General features: G+C 40.7%; 1 protein-coding gene across 1 annotated transcript; it reads left to right on the forward strand.

Moving 5' to 3' along the window:
* Window positions 1-682: 682 nt before the first annotated feature.
* alp3 (alkaline phosphatase 3) lies at window positions 683-16,242 on the forward strand (the record flags this gene model as incomplete). Its single annotated transcript, XM_080510684.1, has 11 exons — window positions 683-752; window positions 3,531-3,647; window positions 3,989-4,104; window positions 5,962-6,136; window positions 8,948-9,120; window positions 9,289-9,429; window positions 10,135-10,204; window positions 11,450-11,584; window positions 12,963-13,154; window positions 14,912-15,028; window positions 15,941-16,242. The coding sequence occupies 11 exons, from the start codon at window positions 683-685 to the stop codon at window positions 16,240-16,242; spliced, it is 1,608 nt and encodes a 535-aa protein (XP_080366810.1).
* Between the last annotated feature and the right edge of the window lie 5,569 nt (window positions 16,243-21,811).

Here is a 21,811-nt window from a genome sequence, read left to right on the forward strand (position 1 = left end):
CTGATCGAATTAGCTCCGATAAAAGTCCCATTATCAGTATGACGCATTGCACCTGTTGAATAAAAAAAATTGAAAATTCACTACGCATTTCCATCAGTTCCTATGTTAACTTTTTTTTTTCTTTCAGTTATCAGTGAAGCGGAATTTTTAGTCAAGCACAAAACAAATCCATGATAGTCAATTCATATTTTTCACTCCTGTTAACATATTCATTGGAAAAGAGATGGCTGAGTGCTTCTGCCATTCAGCTCGGTCCTGGTGGACTCTGTCTTTCCCACTTACATAACCATATTCCTTGTTGCATTATCAGTCAGAGACCAGCTATGATTAGAAATCACAAGCACTCGCTTTCTATTCCTCTGTTGTGGGTTCATTCATAAATAAATTCCTAAGATCATCTGTCATACAACTGGTGATAAAAAAAATAATCATTTACAAACTCTTTAAAACACAGATTTAAATAGATCAGTGAATTAATCGAGTCCATGCAGGACAACACAGTCTTTTAAATCCGCCACTGAGGCTCCACTGATTTGCCACAGCTCTATTTGTCTTTATGTATTTATGACCTGCTGATAAAGATGATAGCCTGTGGGTGTGATTTGGAGATGGGTGTTATTCCAGTGGAGGAGCTGATCTTTGGATAGTCCAGAGCAGCAGACCTCCGGGTTCAGACGTGGCCATGGCTTCGACTCGAGGGACCATCTTAGCGCTCCTTCTGCTGGTGACAGTCGGATCATCCGTCGCCAAGGGTGAGACGATATCAAACACGCAAAAGGAAGCATTTTGTTGTGTGAAATGTTTGGTGTTAATCTGTTTAGTTTTTTTTCTTTGTGATTCTCTTGGATTTTAATTTTAGAAATGTTAGATTTTACTGGTTTTAGTCACTGCATCTCCAACATTTTAGTCACTGTTTTCCATAATCTCATTGGCTAACATTGAACCATGTGTTGCTCCATCAGCTGGCACTTGAAACAGCAGCAGTCAGATGGAAATCGAGATGTTAGCAGCTCACAGAGGGGAACGTCCTCATAAAGCGTTACAATTATCAGAGCTGTTACTTTCTAATTCAGGAGGATCATAATGTTGCTAGTAAGAAAGCAGTGTCTATGCATTGTTAAAGCTGCTTTTGTGCCAGCTCTCGATGAGTCCATACACAAAAACAACATATCTTCATACAAACAGGCATGAACCAGCACTGACACGGTCTGAATCAGCTTCTGTTTGCTGTTAAAACAATTAACTAGTTGTACTGACATGGATGGAAATAAGTAACAAAAGCTTGATTGGAATAAAAATGCTTCATTTAAATGTGTTTATTGTCAGATTCTGATCTGTTAGGGTCCATTCGGAATGAAATGTCACTCCAAAAGAGGTGATTTATCCAGATCCTTATTCCAAACAGAGTCCATGTATGTAAATGCTGAACATGGCTCCCTAGATTGAGGTTAAATTACCTCTAGTGCACATTTCTGTTACATAACGTCGCTACCTCAAGGAAGAAGGTGATTAACATTAAAAACTGCTGGCTGAATGGTTATTAAACCCATTATCAAAGAAATAACAAGTTTTGAAGTTAAGGGGAAAAAAACCAAAACTTTATCATGACTGTCTTGTTTCTTTCTTTTGTGTACATTAAAGACGCACAGAACATCACTGAACGTGTGGAATGTATATATTCCTCCGTGATGCTTTCAGACTTTGTCACTTCAGCTCACTTTATTTCCACTCATCTCTTTACTTTCCTCTTCCCCTCCTTGATAATTGCTCAGATTTTCTCGTTTCCTTTAATCCTGCAAAAAACACTTCACCACCCAAGCTGTTCTGTAAGAACCTTAAAACCAGGACATGTGGAGTTGTGTCACCGTGTGTGATCAGTGTTTTGAATCACTGTATCAGCCTGGAGCAACGTACTGCATGAGATGGGGGGGGGGGGGGGGGGGCATAAGAGGGAGCTGTGACAGCTGAGACACAAACAAGCATGTGATGTTCCCTCACACTCACATTCAAGTCCCACAGGAGCTTTAAAGCAAACAAACAAAAAGAAAACCCCCTCCAATATCTACAGGATGCATGAAACACCCCTTTGATAGTACATTGCATTTTCATTTGAAACTCGTTCAAAGCATTAGTTTACATCTGTACCGAGGTGGGAGATTCGCTGCATCCAGATGTTTATTCTATCATCTGTAGCACTTTTATCCAGTGTGAGTTGACAGTCCGTCACAGAGAGACGAACGCTCACACTGAAATTCATATATGGGAAATTTCTGGCCACCAATTAACCTCATTCACATGTGATTGTTCTGGAAAAACCCAACAAACTCCAAAAAAGAAAAGTTTGGCCGCGAGCCAAAGATGTCCTTGCTATAAGGCAACAATGCAAATCACGACACCATGTGCTACACATACAGTCTTTTCAGTATTAGGAAACATACTCTTAGAGAACCTGATTTACAGTCTGTCTTATCTTGGTCATTCTCATTAATATTAAAGAATCTTTAAACCACGGGTATTGCCTGTGCTTTCTTGCCTCCCTATTCTGGTTGAATTTCATTTCAAGTTTAATTAACTTGAAGGAAAAAGTTGCACAAAATGAAATAATTTATGTTATTTTTGCATGTTAAACTACCTACAATTTCCATAAATGACAGTGTGCGATCCAATCGGACCAATCAGCAGGTTTTCCAGCAACACAAGGTTTAAACACAAGGTAAAAACTGCTCAACTCAATAAAACAAAACAAAACAAAAAACAAAAACCCCCAAAAACAAACACTTTTTCATGTACAAATATATTTTCCTGATTTTCTTTCCAAGAGTCTCTAAAATTGATAAACAGCGAAATAGTAGCAATGGAAACCTCAACTATCAAACTTCAAATCAAGTTTAATTTTACACGACATGCTGTTCTTACTTGTATTTCACATTATTTTGTAACCTTTAAATATTATTTTGAATGTATTCCTTTTAAGTAACAAACAAACAAAAACAAATACAAAACAAATGACTGAAATTACATTTATTTTGTTAAAATTAGTATGTTTTTGTGTTTGGGCCGCAAAATTTCAACTATTTTGTGAATATTTTCTTTTGAATGTTTTCTGAAGAATCTACCTGAAGTTATAAAACACAGCCCAAACTTTTATCAACACACCCAATGTGTTAAAAAAAAAAAAAAAGAAGCCTAACACAGCTTAAAACTGCCCAATCTGGAAACCCTGCAGAGAAGACATCCACAGACACCATCAGAAAACTGTCATCCCACAGTGAACGTATTTAATTAGTTTTAGTGAGAAACATCTCTGGCAGCCTGTTTCAACACAATATAATCAGCAGGCTTCTGATCCAAACAAATATGTGATAAAAAAAAAAAAAAAAAAATCCAGGCAGCACAAGCAAAGATCGAACCACAAGATAAAAAAAATCTGCTCCATGATCCTCAATCTGATTTTCTACACCTGAAAGTGGAGAAAGAAGTTTCAGTATTTCTAGATCTGACTGCAGTTTGATGTGCCTGTTTGTCTCCAGTGGAGGAGGAGAACCCAGAGTTCTGGAGGTCTCAGGCCAGGAAGACACTACAATCTGTGCTGGACCGCCAGCCCAATACCAACGTTGCCAAGAACATTGTGTTTTTCCTGGGAGATGGTGAGTTATGAAAAGCCACACAGCTATCTTCCTAACAACCTGAGATAGCTTGTCCTGGCTGAACAGGTATGGCAAGCATGAATTAGACCCTCCCTGATCTATTTTTTTTTTTTTTACCTCCAGTTAATGTGTGTCCTTGTCGCTTCTGTTTTCTGTCTGTTTCAATGATGCGTAGCACAAAAATAACAAGTATTTTGAAGAAAATGGAAAGGTGCTGCTGATTGAGGTGACACCGTGTGTGTGTGTGTGTGTGTGTGTGTGTGTGTGTGTGTGTGTGTGTGTGTGTGTGTGTGTGTGTGTGTGTGTGTGTGTGTGTGTGTGTGTGTGTGTGTCCACATCAGGTATGGGAATCACAACCTACACAGCGGCTCGTATCCTGAAGGGACAGCTGCAGAACCAGGCAGGAGAGGAGACAGTGATGACCATGGACACCTTCCCTCACGTGGGCCTGGCCAAGGTACATATGCACGCACGCACACACACACACACACACACACACACACACACACACACACACACACACACACACACACACACACACACACACACACACACACACACACACACACACACACACACACACACACAGGCACGGACACACACACGGCTAAACCTCACAGGATCCAACGTTTTGGTCCCACCAAGGTCAAATTGACCCAGCTAGAGTAGTGGAGTCTCCTAGAAATGTGCACAAAACAAGCACATTTATGGGGGTCTCTGTTTTAGGGGCATCCTCTGCACCAGACCTGGGCATCATAAAGCCCGGGGGCCCTACATGGCCCTTTGGATCTACTTGACCGGCTCTCAAGGTGTCACTGAGAAATTCTCAAACAAAAGATGGGTTGTATGTGTGATGCATGTAATAACAGCAAGTTATTATTGGTTTCATTACATTTAAATGTAATAAATTATATTTTGGTTGCTACATCATGTTGTCTCGTATCTTAAGTAGCAAAGAAAACAGTGAAAAAAAAATACAGGTTTAATTTACATGCTTACTCAAGATTTAGAAAAAATGAATTGAAAATGTATTACAAGACTAAGTCTGGGAAAGTGATGCAGAGCATCAGTAACTCATGAAAATAGTGAGACAAGTTGCTTTTTATCCAGAGATAATTCTTTTTTTGAGAAAAATCCAAGTCAAGCAATGTCTGGCTAATGTGGCCTCTTGGGAAAATGTGTTGCCCTCCCCTGATCCAACCCCCAAACCAAACCTTAACCAGCTATAATGTAATGATTGCCAATAACATAATAGCTGCCGCTAATGTAATAATTGTGGTCTTTTCCAATGTAACAAAGTCAATAACCTGATCTCACCAGCGATATATTAAGATATTTCAAACATTATTGGAATAACAATTTGCTATTAATGTTGGCAACGTTAAAAGAAATCCTTTCAAAGTATAATACCTGCAGCAAATAAAGAAGTTATACATAAACAGAGCTACATTGCTTGGAAATAAAACAATATTTAGCAGATTCTGTGCAGTTTGCTTCTCAGAAATCAGTCTAGTGGATTAGATAGGTGTCAAATAAAAATACAAAAAAAACATACAATTTAACTTTCACTTAACCTGCTTCACTGGCTCTGTTTGTTTTCTCGTCATTCAGAAGTGAGATTGATGGATATACAGTATGATGGATGATCCTGTACAAGCTTCCTTTGTCTCTGCTCTGCTGCATTTAATACTTTTTTTTCTTGTTTATATTGTTTATATTGCTTTTATTATTCACACTGAGGGTGTCACTGATGTAAAAGGAGTTGGAAGGAGAAATGTTTTTCACATATAAATCACCAGTCAATCATTAAATAAAAAATAAAAAATAAAATAAAAGGAATTGGTCCAACTGGATCAGATTGCAGCTATAACTTTAACCATGAAAAAAGTCTCATTCACTTAGATCCAAATCAATGGCATCCTTCCTCCAAGATGAGAGTGTAATCCACTAAATCACTGTTCACATATTCAAACCTCAAACACATGTTTTTGGATTGCAAGTTTAGCAGAAAAGATCCACGCACACACCTCATCTCCCACATCAAATCTTTTGTTGTGATATTTCTCAGCGAATTTGTGACCTAACATGTGACTAACGCAGGCTTGCTGTGGTTATCAGCAAGAATTTCTCTCCTGATGCATTGGCAACTCTGCTTACCTTGGAATTTGGAATGTTTATATGATATGGTTTTAAGATTAAACATTAATCACAGTGAGAGGAAGATTGATTTTATCCCATCCTGCTATAAATAATGATTACACATTAATGAATAATTCATTTCCGTCTTTGATTTATGCCCGGCTGTGTGGTGCAGACCTACAGCGTGGACTTCCAGATCCCTGACAGTGCAGCCACGGCCACAGCTTACTTGTGCGGCGTGAAAACCAACCTGAACACCATCGGCGTGAACGCGGCGGGCCGCAACGGCATCTGCAAAACACAAAGAGGCAACGAGGTCACGTCCATCTTGAAGTGGGCCAAAGACGCAGGTGAGACCACCATGGTCCAGGGCTGCAAATGACACGTCATCTGCATGATACATAGCTTGCATGTAATTCTAATGGATGCAGCGAGAGCGAGGAATAATGAGATGAGAGATACAAAAAAAAACCAACAAAAAAAAACCCCCCATCCCGAATAAGGCCCCACTTATGTGAAATGAAAATTCAAAACTTTGAGGTTCCATTCCAGAAAACTTTGGTTTTTACTCAGCAATGCTTTGAAAACCCTTAAAAGGATGGAGTTCACATGCCAGGACACTAGTGGGTGCTGTTGTTTGTTTTTGTAATGAAACCACACACACACACACACACACACACACGCACACACGCACGCACGCACGCACGCACACACACACACACACACACACACACACACACACACACACACACACACACACACACGCACACACACACACACACACACACACACACACACATACACAAAGAGAACATAATCATATGAACATTAACAATAGAGAGGACACGGGTATTCATATGGACAGATGAGCAATCTGTTCTCAAAATAAATATGAGACTGTCAGACTGACCAATGGAAATGCTTTGGGTTGGGTACAAGACGCAGCCACCGCTCCCTGTTAGGGACATTAACTGCAGAACAATACATGTTTTCAAAACACTGGAAAAGTTTCTAACAACATTAGAAAACGACACCAAATGCACTGCTTGTTGCTTCTCTTAAGGAAAAAAGGTATTAGATATTAAAGAGGATATTAAAAGTCAACAGACTTCTCAACACAGTGAAACCGGGTTCATGATGTTGTGCTTAATTAATATATTCTCCTTAGTTTGAGCGTAATGTGTTGTACAAACTATTTTCATAAATATTAGCTCTTTTGTTAAGAACAATTGGTATGCATACATTCTGGTTCAACAGCAGAAGAATCAAGATTTAAACTATAACTCATAGAATATTTGTGTAAATTAACTCGCAATTAAACAAAATGTTTTTTTATTGTTCATGACACATCTGAACTTGTTTAAAGTGCTCATTTTTTGAAGTCATGTAAGCGAACTGGATTCCGGAAAACGAGTAGATCAAAGTCAACGTGATATCTTGTAGACAAATCAAGCGACAGACTCCCACTGGCCAAGCGTCTTTTTACGATTTGAATGGAAAATCCCACTGCAGATGTGTAAATGAACACCAGAGGAGACAAACTCCACCGATCCCGTCAAGAAAATTCTCTCGTGTTTGTAAAAACAAGATTACATCACATATCACACAGTGGATCATCTGTTACGCCGTCTCCATGTCCAGTGGCAGCAGCCATTTTCCCTCAGACGCATTTAATGTCACACGAGGAAGCTCCGGTGATGCTGTGATTGAGGCTTTCGTGTCTCTTGCTCAGGCAGCAGGCGGATACCTGACACAAGCCTGCGTGTCACAAAGAAAATCCCTCAGGTCTGTTACAGCTTCTACAAAACCCGATTTTACAGCTGAGCGCTCTGCAGTGCGCTGCGGTCCGCCTCCAGGCTCAGTGGAATTACACCGGCCCACCAGGGAGCTGCGAGCGAGCGCCGGCAGCCGCTAGCCTCTGGTTCCACCGCACTGGGAAACACCTCCACTCGTATCATGTTCCACTGTCATCAGTGCCCATAAATACCGGATATCATCACACACACACACGTGCACACACACACCAGTAGTGTGCACTGAGAGGTATTTATAGACTTGGACCTGAAGAGGACTCTATCTGATGTCATAAATGTGTTTAAAGAAGATGTCTTCTCGGGGCGGGGGGGACCTTATCAGCCTCTGTGCAGGAACACTGGGGGCAAAGTAAAAGTGAGGCCTCACTTCTTCAGTCTACTACTGTTTTCATTAGTCTCATTTATGACAGCTGTTAAAGCAGAGGGCGTTACGTTTATGCATTGTTTTCTCCCTTCCATCATAAATTCAACATCATCCATGACATCTTGAAGTCAGTCCTCTTTTCCCCTGGGCATGTCCACTTTTCAACAACTTTCCACAGCTGTTAATAAAATAATGGAAATCCCCCCCCTTTTTTTTTTAAGATTTTAAAATGAACTTGCTCTTAGCACAGAATAACAATAGTTTGTTGGAACTCCGCTTTGAGTTCAAGAAGCTTTCTGATTGACTAGAACTGGAAATGAGCCTCCAGAGAGGGCGCTGACACTTGTTCCAAATCAATGACAATATGACTGAACCTCTTTAAGACACCAATGGGCTGAGCTGTCGAAACTTTGCATGTATAAAATGGATGTAAACACGATGTTATACACAAACATAGAGGCTGATATTCGCTCTATCGCTGTGGTGCATTTGATTTGATGAATATGGAATGTCAGACTTTTCTACCAGACTGTGCAAAATGCTGGGAAACAGTTTATCATAATAGATTGTTGTATAATGTCCTTTAAAAAAAACAACAAAAAAACAAAACAACTTTGAGTGTGTGTGTGTGTGTGTTTGTGTGTGATTGCATTTATTTTTACTGCGTATGAATAAAATGATGCAATTATTTGCATCCCTTTTGCTGGCCACTCACGACTTTCGTTTGTTTACTTTATTATAAGATAGTTTCTGTTCTACCGTCCTCGATTTATGATTTTCTTTATCTTTTGGTTCCAAATTCAGATTAATTCACTGTAATGCTCCAATATTTCGCATTGTGTGTTAACCTGCAATGTCATTCAGTGGATTGTTGTAAACAGGATCTCACCCTCATTCGAATGCTCCCATTGTGTGTGATGTCTGATGTAATTTTTTTGTACATCTACCTATTGACCTTTTGTTCTTGCTTCTTCTCATTGCAGGTAAGTCTGTTGGCATTGTGACAACCACCCGGGTGCAGCACGCCACCCCAGCCACCACCTACGCCCACAGCGTGAGCAGGAAGTGGTACAGCGACGCTGACATGCCAGCGAGTGCCAAAAAAGAAGGCTGCACTGATATTGCATCACAACTCATCAAAAACGTTGACATCGATGTGAGTTGAACTCAGAGAACTCTAGAATCGAAGTCTAATTGTTTTGTGAAGACTTGAAATCAATAAGAGATAATCGAACATTTCTTATAGAGCCTAACAGTTCCCCTTCAATTTATATTTGGCCCTGTTGAATCCACACCTGGACGTGTGTGTTGTGTTTATTTCCAGGTGATCATCGGCGGTGGCAGGAAGTACATGACTCCCAGAGGCACCAAGGACCCCGAGTACCCCTGGGAGTACTCGTCCCGGGGCCAAAGAAAAGACGGACGTGATCTAATCAAAGAGTGGCAGAGTTCCAAGATGGGAAAGGTAACATGTTTACCAAGCACAGGCTTATTTATAGCTCTCGGGGTGGTGGGACAAAGCCAAATCACCAAGCAATGTGACAAGGTGTGAAATCAGAGCACTTAAATACACGTACATATAATTTATTTATGTATTTCAGTGTCAGGTTCAAGTGTCTGCTTTAAAGAGTAACAACAGACCGGGTTAGAGTTCAGCTTCTGCCACATGAACACTGCAGAGAAATATTGGATATAGTGGATGATTAAGCAAGCTTCAAATCCATCATGAGCAGCACTGAGGCATAACTGAGATACACGCCACAACAAAATCACTGTTTTCTAAATGTTTTGATAAAAAAAAAAAGAGTTATAACTTCTCACCTTCAAATTTGCTTTAATCGCCTGAGATGCACATGCACACAGTGCTGTTTGTTTCCAACAAGTAATTAATCGGGTCCTTTTCTAGACCTTCATCTGTCGGATCATTCTTGAGAGCAATTGGAGAATGAACCCGGCAGGATGAATATAAATGAATCACCGCTGTTGTGAATAACAAAGTATTTTACAGTAACTTGTAGATTGCAAACAGCATCAGTGCCAGTTGAGAGAGCCATTATTGGAGGGATGGTGTACATCAACAAGTGAGTCATGTGGTGACTCACAGCAGGCAGCAAACACATTGCTGCAGCTGTCCTACTTTCCCTCACTGTTGTTCATCTTTGTACCACAGGTTGCCCAGTATGTGTGGGATAAAACCCATTTCGACGCTGTTGACCCTGAAACCACTGACTACCTCATGGGTACGTTTTCTATTGTATATTTATTTCTTTTCACAGAAAGGTAGAGACTTCTCCCCCGGGCCTTGAGGAACAGTTCAACAATAAGCCTGTTGTGTCCTTGGTTATGATTTCATTATATACGAGTGATGTCTGTCCTCAATAAACTACTGCTGGCCCACATCGTGTTTTGAAGGTACAAACACAAGTAGTTCAAATCTGTGCCAAGTGGATCATGTTTACTTTAACTACTGTTACTACAATTCTATTCAGACATTTTCCTCATTATGCTCCACTCACTAAGCGTTTTCTTCCATAAACAAATGGAAATATTTGTCTCTGAAACTACATTTATTTATTTCTCATCCATTATGTAAGTAGCTGCAGTAGTAGTAAGTAGTAGTATCTTAGCTGCCTTCACTCACATATGAACTTGAGTGACATCTCATTCTTAAGCAAAAGGATTTAAAGCGATGTTGGTTCACCCTTTGCAGCTGCAACAGCTTTAATTCTTCTCGGAAGGTTTTCCACAAGTTTGACGAGTGTGTTGTTGGGAATTTTTGACCATTTCTCTTACCAGTTTTAGTATATGCCACAGAGGTCCAAATGTAGGGAATGAGCTGGAAGGCAACTTAAAACAATCACAATAAACAATATATTATGCTTTAGTAGAATGAAAACATCAAAACCATTTGGCATAAATCAGTGACCATCACCTTGGTTATTTCCAAGTAAAGCAGATTCATATTTGTGATGATAACCTGTGATGCACTACCAACATAGCAACAGCCTGTCCTTGACTCACATCTTTTGTATTTATCTATTTCAATAGGCTGAGGAGTGTTTGTTTAATCATGCTATATTGTTAGAAGAAACCTCAATCATAAGGATCTTGTATTAAAATACTCGAACCTTGCTCGAACCTGCATTAAAGAAAAGGACAACACAAGCCATGGTCAAATATAAATGCTGCATTTCTACTTTAGTTTGTGTTTCTATACTTGTAAAATGTTCCATCTGTTTGATACACTGAGTGCAGTATGAGATGGTGTGGAGGAGTCAAAGAGATCCACTCATCCAGTTTTTTTTAGACTGAGTGCTTATTTCACTTCCTCCGATAAACTTTTGGATTTTTCTTTGGCTGCGTGCTCCCTCACTTCCTTGGTGTTAAATATAGTGGTAGAAGTGTGCGGAGGAAGATGGGGCTTTCCTTCCCTGCTGCTCCTCTGCTGTGGGCCGATAGATTCCTGATTTGGTTTCTCCCTCCAGCTCTGTTCGAACCTGGTGATCTCCGCTTTGAGGTGGACAGAGACCCAAGCATGGACCCATCCATCGTGGAGACCACAGAAAAGGCAATTCGCATCCTGCGGAAAAACCTCAATGGCTTCTTCCTGCTGGTGGAGGGTGAGGACAGCAGCACCACTTTCCACACACTGGTATCACTTAATCCATCAAAAGACTCGATACTGAAGTCCCCTGAGAGAAGGAGCGACTTACTCTTGATGGTAAAATCACGTGGTTGGTCCAGATGTATCGACTGAATCATTGATTGTATAACATTCAAAGGGAACAGGTTGGTATTGCAGTCAACATTGAGCTTTGCCACAATATGAATGTATTTTCTACTTTACGTCTGGTGGGTTTAAGCGTGATCCCTGTGTTATCTGCTGTAGTGACGATCTCTGTCAGAGAACTCTGTGTACCTGCACCAGATCCGGTGGCTTGACATTGATTCTGCATACAGCTCGATGAGTTTGCCGCAGTGTGTGCTAGCAGGAGAGCCGTAACCTGATGTGTTTCTGTTCCACACTGCTGCCTTGCCGGCCCCCTCATCCATCTCCCCTTTAATCTGAGGCAGCTGCCTGGGGACACCACGGTGCTCCGGAGTGTCTTCACAATGACTTTAAAACATATAAATAGAAGCAGGCATATGGCGCACCCAATCACTGACACCTCGCCAAGATCACAACTTATTAAGTGGGGTCTACTTTCCTTTACAATATGGAGGGGGCAGGAGTGTGGAGGAGGGAGTAGGTTTCATCCTCTTGCTAGATTTACTCTGTGCAGGAGAAAAAGGTTCTGCTCTGAAATCCAGGAGATTGGCCAGGCTTGAACAGTACATACTGCACCAACTGGAAAACTCATCCAGAATACAATTGCAGTTACCTCTGTGAGATGTGCCACTGGTTTCTAGACATTTGAGACACTTTTCAGAATTGATACATTTTCTCATCTGTTCCAACTCAAATTGATTTAGGATCAACCAGGACTTTGTCAGAACGACATATTTGAGATTATATAGTGGATAAACAGCAGTCTGCACTTTAACAGAGGGGGGAAAAAAATCAATTTTGAATATTAGTCGAGTCTTTATTCAGTCAGCTAAAAGAAAAATCTCAAAATCTAGAATTTGTGGCTGTGGGTCAGTTGGTAGAACCCTGGACGCGCTGACAGATTGTGGGTAGAGGTTCAAACCCTGGTTTGTGTAGGGGGTTGAGAAGAAAGTCATGACAGAATAGGATGGCAATTTGATTGGTCGATTGTGAAGTCACAAACTAAGGGAATACTTAGGAACTTGAAATGTTTATAAAAGAAACGGATTCCCGATGGAGTGACTTTATGACATTTGGACGTCGATTTTCAGACAAACAAACTATGAAACATAGCTCAAATACATGTAGGTTCCCTTTCCTTCCTGCTTTTTCCGTGTGGAATTAACAAAGTATTTCTATTCTATTCTATTCTATTCTATTCTATTCTATTCTATTCTATTCTCGCTCAGGTGGGCGTATCGACCAGGCTCACCACGACGGCCGGGCATACATGGCCCTCCACGAGACGGTTGCCCTCGACTACGCCATCGCAAAGGCTCTGGAGCTCACAGACGAGCTGGAAACTCTCACTGTAGTGATGGCTGACCACTCCCATCCCCTCACCTTCAACGGTTTTCCATTCCGTGGGCAGAGCATTCTGGGTAATTATATCATTGTTTGTTTACACAACAATGTTTTCAAGTGAAAATGGAAAGCCTTCATTCTGCTATCACGATGCCGGTGCTCCAAGCCACTTGAAAACATAGATTTTTGAAAACACTGGGACTTAGTCTCTGGTTAAACAGGGACCTGATCACCTTAAGTGTCAATGTAGCATCATTCAGTCCTTTTCTCACAATAGGAGGAGAAATTCTTCTGTGTGTATCCACCATGACCATAAAAGAATTGGGATGGAATTTTGTGTGTGTTGTCGTGTGTGTATTGTGTGACGCCTCGTGCGTCCTGCCTCCTCGCAGCTTCACTGTGCTCCTGCCACCAGCAGCTTGACATTTCCCCTGCTTTCTCTCCCCTGCAATTACAGTCCAGGTAAACACGTACAGCTGGCGGCTTTTCTCCCTGCCCGCCTTTCTATTTCAGTCCCCTGCTTTCTCCTCGTCTCTCTCCCCGCTGCCTGTGTCCGACCAACCACCCCAACGCCTTCCTCTCTCTTTCTCACACATTTTTTTTTCTCCATTCGGCTCTTCTCACTCTATCAGACTCTTGCCCGTTAATCTCTTTATTGACCTCACGGCCTCCTTGCTGAGGACATTTTGATAAATCAGCAAAGAAAAAGTACAGGTCTACAAAATTACAAAATTAAGGATCGCTGAATTCACTTTTTCTTTTCTTTGCTGTTTCACTTTGCTCGCTCGATGTCAACACTGCCAATACCTGAAAAGCACAGAGACGTCACTGATTTTGTTAGCTACTGCTCTGCACCGTAAAAATAATACATTAGCAGTGTAGTAAGGTGGCTTGTTTTCTACTGGACTTACTTGTTCATAACTATAACCCGTCATTAGAGCAGTGGACAAAGCATTAACTCCTTGTTATCTTCCATTATATATACAGTATGAAAGGCAACTTTTTGAAAGCGTCTCGCAAAGTTAAACTTTGGGAATGTTCAAAGAATACTCTGAATCCGTCTCCATGGGAATGGGGAAAATACAACTTTTCTGAAACAAAAAGTAACAATAATATCTCTCATATGAAAAACTAAAGTGAGACATCCTACCAAGTACAGCATACAGCCAGTTTGGGTGGGTGGAGTGTATTTTCAACGAATTTTAACTTTGTGAGAACGTCTACACTGCACCAGGCAAACATTTCAGACATACTGATTAATTTTTAGGTTTAGTCATATATCTCGTATCCACTTTCTTCAACTTCCTGTGAAGCTTTAAATATCTTGCGAGGTTAAAATACTGCCTTGACCACATTTCCCAATCTGCCGCGAAACAAAATAGATTCTTCAGTGATGGATCTGGTGTCTAAATATTCACTTTAAAAGGCTCAGCTCTCAGATCAGTGTTAGCTCTTTAAGCCTGTATTGATGGAGCTTTGGCTGTGTAGAGCTGTTCCTACCTTTCTACTCCCTCGTTCCTGTTCTGCCCTGATATCACCCACCTCCTCCTCCTCCTCCTCCTCCTCCTCCTCCTCCTCCTAATAGAGCAGTGGTGATTATTATGCTCGTGAAAGTCGGAGCTCCTCATCAGTGGGGAGACTCAACAGGCTAATGGCTCCTCTGGAGAGAAACACCAAGAGACTCCACAAGCTCCGGACCTCCTGTGCGACTCCAAACCCCAACTTCCCCTAACCCCCTCCTCTTTCCCTGTGCATTCATGTATGTATGGTCTGTGAGAGTGTATGGGCCCTATGTGCAAGACCATACATGTGAATCGGTGTTGATGTTTTCCAGGTAAATCTCCACTGTGGGCTACAGACATGCTACCTTACACCATACTGATGTACGGAAATGGACCGGGACACAAAATCGTGAATGGCAAACGCCCTGACATCCGCAATGTCACCACGAGTAAGACATTATTGATACTTTCTCCTCACAAGTATGTGAACCACATCAGGTGATGAGAAAAATGCTGATCCATCAATTTCTCTCTTTCACTAGCGACTATTTCGATATAATGGCAAATCTTTTGCTAAGAAGAACTTGGTCTTTTCAGTCATAATGTTTATTAATCCTTTATGGGTCACTCTCAAAGTAATTGTAAACGGGAACATTTGAAGTATATTCGTGCACATATTTCCCCTTACCCGAGTGGCTTGTTAAAGTCAAGAAAAGAATGTCTTGGAAAAAAAAAAAAAGAAGACATTTCTTTTCCCACATTTTATGCACCACTGAATGCTGGTGTCAAATGATATAACGTGTTATTTACAGATCAAATATTTTGTTGTTAGAGAAAAACACAAGGATGCTTATATTGTTTTAAGAAATGTGAAGGAAAATTCTTGTCCATTTTCATAATAGTCTTAAATTCTGCACGTCTTGCACATCAATATCAATGTCCAGATCTACGAAAAATAATGTATTCTAACTATTCTTGAAGATCAAGGAATAAATATCGAAGTCACCAAGTATGACATCTTGGCTGATAAAGACTGATCATGGTCACATTTTTAAATAGTTGAAACACGTATATGCTATAGTACACAAGACATTTAGGCTGATGTTAAATTGAAAGGTCTTAATGCATGTTTCAGGGCTACCACTTTTTTAAGAGTCATAAACGGATACAAAGAAAGGGGGCTTTTATGGAGGGTACCTTGAAACCATAGGGTATAATGACAAGTTTCGGTTAGTTAAAGAACTCCGTGATTCCAGACACAAAGCTGGAATCCCTCCATTGTTAACGTATTAATATTATTGCTGGATGCCCTAAACATATTTGAAATCAACCCTTTGTTTTTTTGTTTTTGTCTTTTAAAGACGCCAAAGACTACGTCCAGCTCTCTGCCGCCCCCTTACAGTCGACCACACACAGTGGGGAGGATGTGGCGGTGCTGGCCCGCGGGCCGATGGCCCACCTTCTGCAGGGCGTCCACGAGCAGAACTACATTGCTCACGCTATGGCCTATGCTGCCTGCGTAGGCGCCGACCAGAGGCACTGTCAGAAGCTTCCCAAGTTTAAACCCACCACCCTATGGAACGGCGCTGGGACAGCCGGTACATCAACAACGGTGCTCAGCAGCTTGGTCAGCGTGCTGCTCGCCTTCACACTGCTGATGTAAGACGTAATTCTTCTTGATTGATCCGACCCATAAGTCGGGGGTCGTCGACACGGAGCAGTGGATATCGATTCAGGGACTCGCCTTGGGGCATCAGGTCCAAATGTTGGCCAGTAGAGCTTCCTTTACCCCGGGTGAGAATCTTTATCTCACGAGGGAACAAGCTGTGTGGAAATTGGAAACTGGGACTTTCAACATCTTAATGGAAGGAAATAATGGATTTTTATCAGAAAATAATGTGGCTGTGGGTGGAAACTATGTGTTCCCAATAAAAATACTTTGATCACTAGAAATCTGCTTCGTAACTTTATTGATCTAAAATCATACAAAGTAACAGTCTCAAGACATTTAATGGAGGAGAAAGGAGTTTTTATGGTTTTTTTTTTTGCTCACATATATACTTCTCGTAACTTTCTCTTTAGAGATTAAAACAAAGCTTCAAACATATATGGTCATTTCTCAAAAACTGGCGTAACTGTGCGCCTGGTGTCAAATTCCAGGATTCCAAATTGCATGTCACCAGAATAAGTTGAGGCTGTACCTTCTCCAAATGCACATTTGGTCACTGTGCACATTTTCAGTCTTGTCTCTCTCCGGGTTTAGTTTGAAGTCTCACGCTGTAGCTGGTTTTCAGCTCCTTGACTTCTCTTCCTTCTGTCTGATTGCTGTTCCCTGCCCTGATGTGTTTCGCCTGTACCCGAGAGTGTGATTGGCTGCACCAGGTGACTGCCCTACAAGTTGGGCTTCAGTTCTGTGTCTGGTTGTCGGTTCATCTGTCTTTTTCTCTTGTGTTTTCTGTGTTGCTCCCTGTGTTGAGCCCATATCTCAACACCTGCTCCATCCACCATTTTCAGTCCTTCCTCCATCTGTACAATTTAAAGGTTATTGTGGCCCTTTTTTTATATAAGGGCCTTTTTTATATACCTTGGGATTGGTTTTCAGAAAGTTTCATTTTCAGTGGCTCTGAGCACCCTTGTGTAAACAGATTCGCCCCCCTGTTCTGTTCCAAGAGACTATCACTCTCTGAAATGCTCTTTTAGCCTGAGTTCTTTCTGCCTGTTGGAATTTTTAAAAAAAAACCCTCTAGTTCTTATTTTGTCTGTTGGTAGTACAAATTGTATTTCTCACCCGTTTTGCCCAACGTTTCTGACATTTGTTTCACCTATACAATTCAAAAGTCAGTGATGTTTTCATGAATAGCGACTTATTTTATGTTGAGAAAAGTATAGATTTGCAAGTCAATTGTGTTTAATTTCTGGTTAAACATTGTTCAAACTGGTTCAAAAATAGTTTTTACCATTTCTCTTCCAACTTCTTATAAGAGCATGTGTTAAATGATTATATTTTCTAATATTTAAGCATGAATGTGAATTGAAGCTTTGTTTCAGAAAGCCCTCCATTCATTTCTTCCAGGTATTTATGTAGACCCTCCTGCGGTTTGTCTGTGGACTTTGATGATAAAGATCTCGATCCTGGCATAGGATCACCTGTTGCGGGACTGTTTTGTGGCTGGAGATAATTCATGATGACTCTGGCTGTGTGGTTGTGCTGGTTGGCTTGTTGCCTAATGAGCTCAGGTCCACTGAGACGACTCCCTGAAGAGAACAAGTGATGAATGAAAATGTACAAATAAATGAATAGCATATTGCCATATATTCTCAAAAACCATTATTTAAGTCCTTATTGGTATCATTTGATATGTTTAAAGTCTGCCAGCTAATGACTTTATCAGTCCACGGGGCTCCTAAATGCTTTTGTTTCCCAACTTTTGAGTCTAAAAATGACTCCTGGTTCCTTTGATCCTGTCTTCCAATATCCGCAGAGCTAATTGAGGTTCAGGGCGGCTTGGTTTGATGACATTACTACAGCAGTCCATTAATAATGCAAAATATATAAAGATCATCTATTTTTATCCTTGGGAAACAGATTGAGGTAATTATTTTGGACATCTGTCGGGGTTTGGAGTTTGTTTGGATTTTGACTCTCCTTGTATTCTTTTAGGCTGCCTTCAAGCCATCATTTTAGTCTGCTCTCATCTTTTACCTGTGAAAGGAAAAAAACACTGATGGAAAATGATGGAAGAAAGCTCATCAGAATGTGTTTGTGTTATGAGTGTGATGCAGAGACTGTGGACACAATGTGAGCGGGACTTACTGCAAGGCCTCGCCACGCCGTGTCATTATGTAAATCCTTATCTTTATGTAACTTGGAGGAGGATTCTCAGGTGACACATGGTTAAAAACAGTCTGCCACCGGGCGACTTCTCAAATTTCTTCACACGGTCCTATGAGTACAGCAGAGCAGGACACGAGTCAGGAGAAGCCTCCAGTCAAGTAATAATGTGATATTAGAGAGCGAAAGAGAGAGAGAGAATGAGAGAGAAATGTCATAAAATACTTGAATGAGTGAAAAGGAATCATGAAAATTACCATATGTACATTTCAAAACAAATAAACAATCATATAAACAGTCAACTTTATATGTCCTGACTAGTGGAGATAAAAAGTGAAAACATCCATTAACCTGCACATTTCTGTTGCTACCGTTTAGTTGTGTGATCGTTCGAAACCCTGCTTCTCTGTTATCTCTGCCTGTTCCTCTCCTTCTGGCTAGACCTGGAGTCTTCAGGATCCTCTCCAGGATCTACACCGACCCCCCCCCCCCCCCCCTCTCAGGACCTGCTGGTTCCTACCCTAGGGGGACAGCATGTCTCACCCCATCCTCCCCCCAAAGAGACCAGGGCTCTCCAGCTGCTCCTCGGTTCGGGTCACAGCATCTGTCACTGCGTTGTTCTGTTGTTCAGTCGGACACGTCCTCCATGCCATCTTGTCCCCATTTTCCTTCAGTCTGTATCTGCGATCTGCATCTCATCCTATCTTAGCCCGAGAGCTTTGAGCTGTGGCACCACACAAAAGCTCCTGTTTCATCTGCTCCTGTGTGCTCTGCTGTGTTGGTGCCACTCAGCTGGAGGGTTGTTGGGAGCTCCTTCAAATGGCTTCCTCTGATTTATCACAGCACAGATTATCGTTCTCTCTAACAGCCGGGAAATCCTCCTGACATCCAAGTTTGCAAAGATGGCTTACAAAGATGCTTTTGATCACACTGAAAGACAACAAGAACAAGACCTACATTCATTCTTTCCTTCTCATTTATCCAGTTTTTAAAGCATAAATCACAATGCTTTGGGATATTTTTGAGAATGAATAAGTTGAATGTCAACATGTGAGCTTCAGTGTGATTACAAAACTTTAGCGATGGGATGCTTCTGATACCAGTTTGTTTTGGTTACTTAATGACATGAAATATTTGGGAAATACAGAAACTGTCCATAAAACATGTGTTCAATCTTACAATCTTCAATCTATACACATATTTACATAAAATTCCTAAAGAGTTCAGTTCAAATCAGGATTCAAATTATGAAGGAATAAAAAAACTTTTGCAAAGACAGGACTGTTGAAGTGCAATTAGAATTAATGCAAAAGAAAGTAAAAAAGAAACCTTCTTCATCTTTTTATCATAATTTCAGTCACACACATTAATCTGAGCCTGTCAGATGAATGAAGGGAGTCGGTCAGGTAAGCAGCCCACAGCTGCTCCTGCTGTGTAGTGGGGATGCGCTGACAGCTGCCATTGTCCACATCGTGCAGCTGGTTGCATCTTTGTTCTCCAACATGCTGCGATTTCTTGCCATATCTGCTCAGTGTCACATGGCAGACGGAGTGTTCTTTACTGTTGTGCCCTTCCTGCAGCTATCACTCCATCCCACCACCCAGAATGGGAGTGTGATCAAAAAGCGTGTTCAGTTGTGGTTGAGCTGATAACATCTGTATGATAGTTTGAATTTAGCCCAGTGGATGTGATCAAGTAATCCCCATGAATTGATGCCTCTGTCAAATGCAGATTTATTTTTATTTGGCCTTTTTTAATACAGATAATCTCATTGAGACACATGTTCTCATATAATATAGGATCTGTCAAAACACATAAGACAAACTTGCATAATATTAAAGTTACATAAAGTTACAGACAGAATAAGAATAGATTTAGATGATGAAACTGGTCATGCTCACCTTTAAACACTGGATCTCTGTGCTGAATTTCATTCAGTGTCAGTTAAACTTCCTTTACAGGAAAAAAAAAAGATTTTTTGCAACTGATTGTTTTTCAAATTTAAATTTGGTTTATAACTCCACATGCTATTTATTTCATGTAAAGACTATTTAAAATACTTAAATGACATTTATTAATTTTTTTATTTTTTAATTTTTTTACTTGCTTATTTATTGTTAATGTTTGCATGAAATTCTGTCAAAAAACAAGGTAATATAAAACAAACAAGAACAAAAAATACTTAAATGAAAGCACAACATACCTTTTTAATTAAATGGTTAATTACATTGCAATAATATGCATTGGTTCATGTTAACTATTAGATATTGATGATCCAAGTTAAATTCTCAAATAAACAAGTCAATAGGAATCATACTTTGGCAATTTTCCATGGAAATACATGTAAAAATAAGAAATAAAACTGATTGTCTACAAATATCTATGATCATGCAGGATACAATCAGCAGCAATTAATGACTATAAAATTAACAGCAAAGATCACGTGGTGTAAATCAGTGAAGAAAATATCTTATTTTTAAGTCATATTTATTGAAAATAGGATGGAGTTTAAATAGTGATGAAATCTCCAGAGAATGATGTCATCTATTTGTGACTCACATTATTCTCTTTGTGTTTTGTTGGCTCAAGAAAAACAGCAAATTTATTGGTTTTGTGGTTAATTCATCGGGGAAGATCATGCTGAAATATCTTGTTTGCTACTGTTAATGAAACATTGCAACCCCCTTTTAATGAGTTGGGAAATGCAGATTTTATTCCATGTGCTTTATGTTTGAAACCATGTCATGTGTTTACATAAACACTTGACAGCGAGCTTGGGTGGTTTTCATAGAATTTCAAGGTTTGTATAAACTAATTTCTTAGTGTTTCTACTTCACAAGAGCATCAAACATTGTGCTTGTGTGGTGCCAACACCCTTTAGATCCCGAAGCTCAGCTCCCTGCACCTCCTCCTTCTCTGCAGTCACATTACTGTACTGCGCAACAGGCTTCCCTCACTCCTGCGCCTCCCCTGCAGCGGCCAGTACCTCGGTCGTCCTGTCGGTGGCGCCAGAGCACCGGACACAGCTCAGCGCCGCGCGGACAGAAGGGGTGCCCCTGATAAGGAGGCTGCAAGGACTCTGGATTTGCCGCAACTTTGGTCTGTTACGAAATGAGAATTGGGGGAAACGAAGAGGGAGAATGAGGTGCAGAATATGATGCTCGCTCAGGTGGCTCCTGGGAGATTTCTGAAGCCATCCCTGGTTACTCCCTAAAATCCCCCGTAGCTGTCATTACAGATTTTACTGATGCAGACATGTCATTTTGCCATTTATATGAACACTCATTGAAACATTTTCCATCCCAGAGAGTGATCAAAGATTATTTGAAGACTTAAAGACTTTGAAGTGTTAAAAACATCCTTGTGTCGTTTGTGTCAAATGCAATTTGATGAAAAGCTT

Source organism: Blennius ocellaris (assembly GCF_963422515.1).
Source record: "Blennius ocellaris genome assembly, chromosome: 2".
NCBI classification, from domain to species: Eukaryota; Metazoa; Chordata; class Actinopteri; order Blenniiformes; family Blenniidae; genus Blennius; species Blennius ocellaris.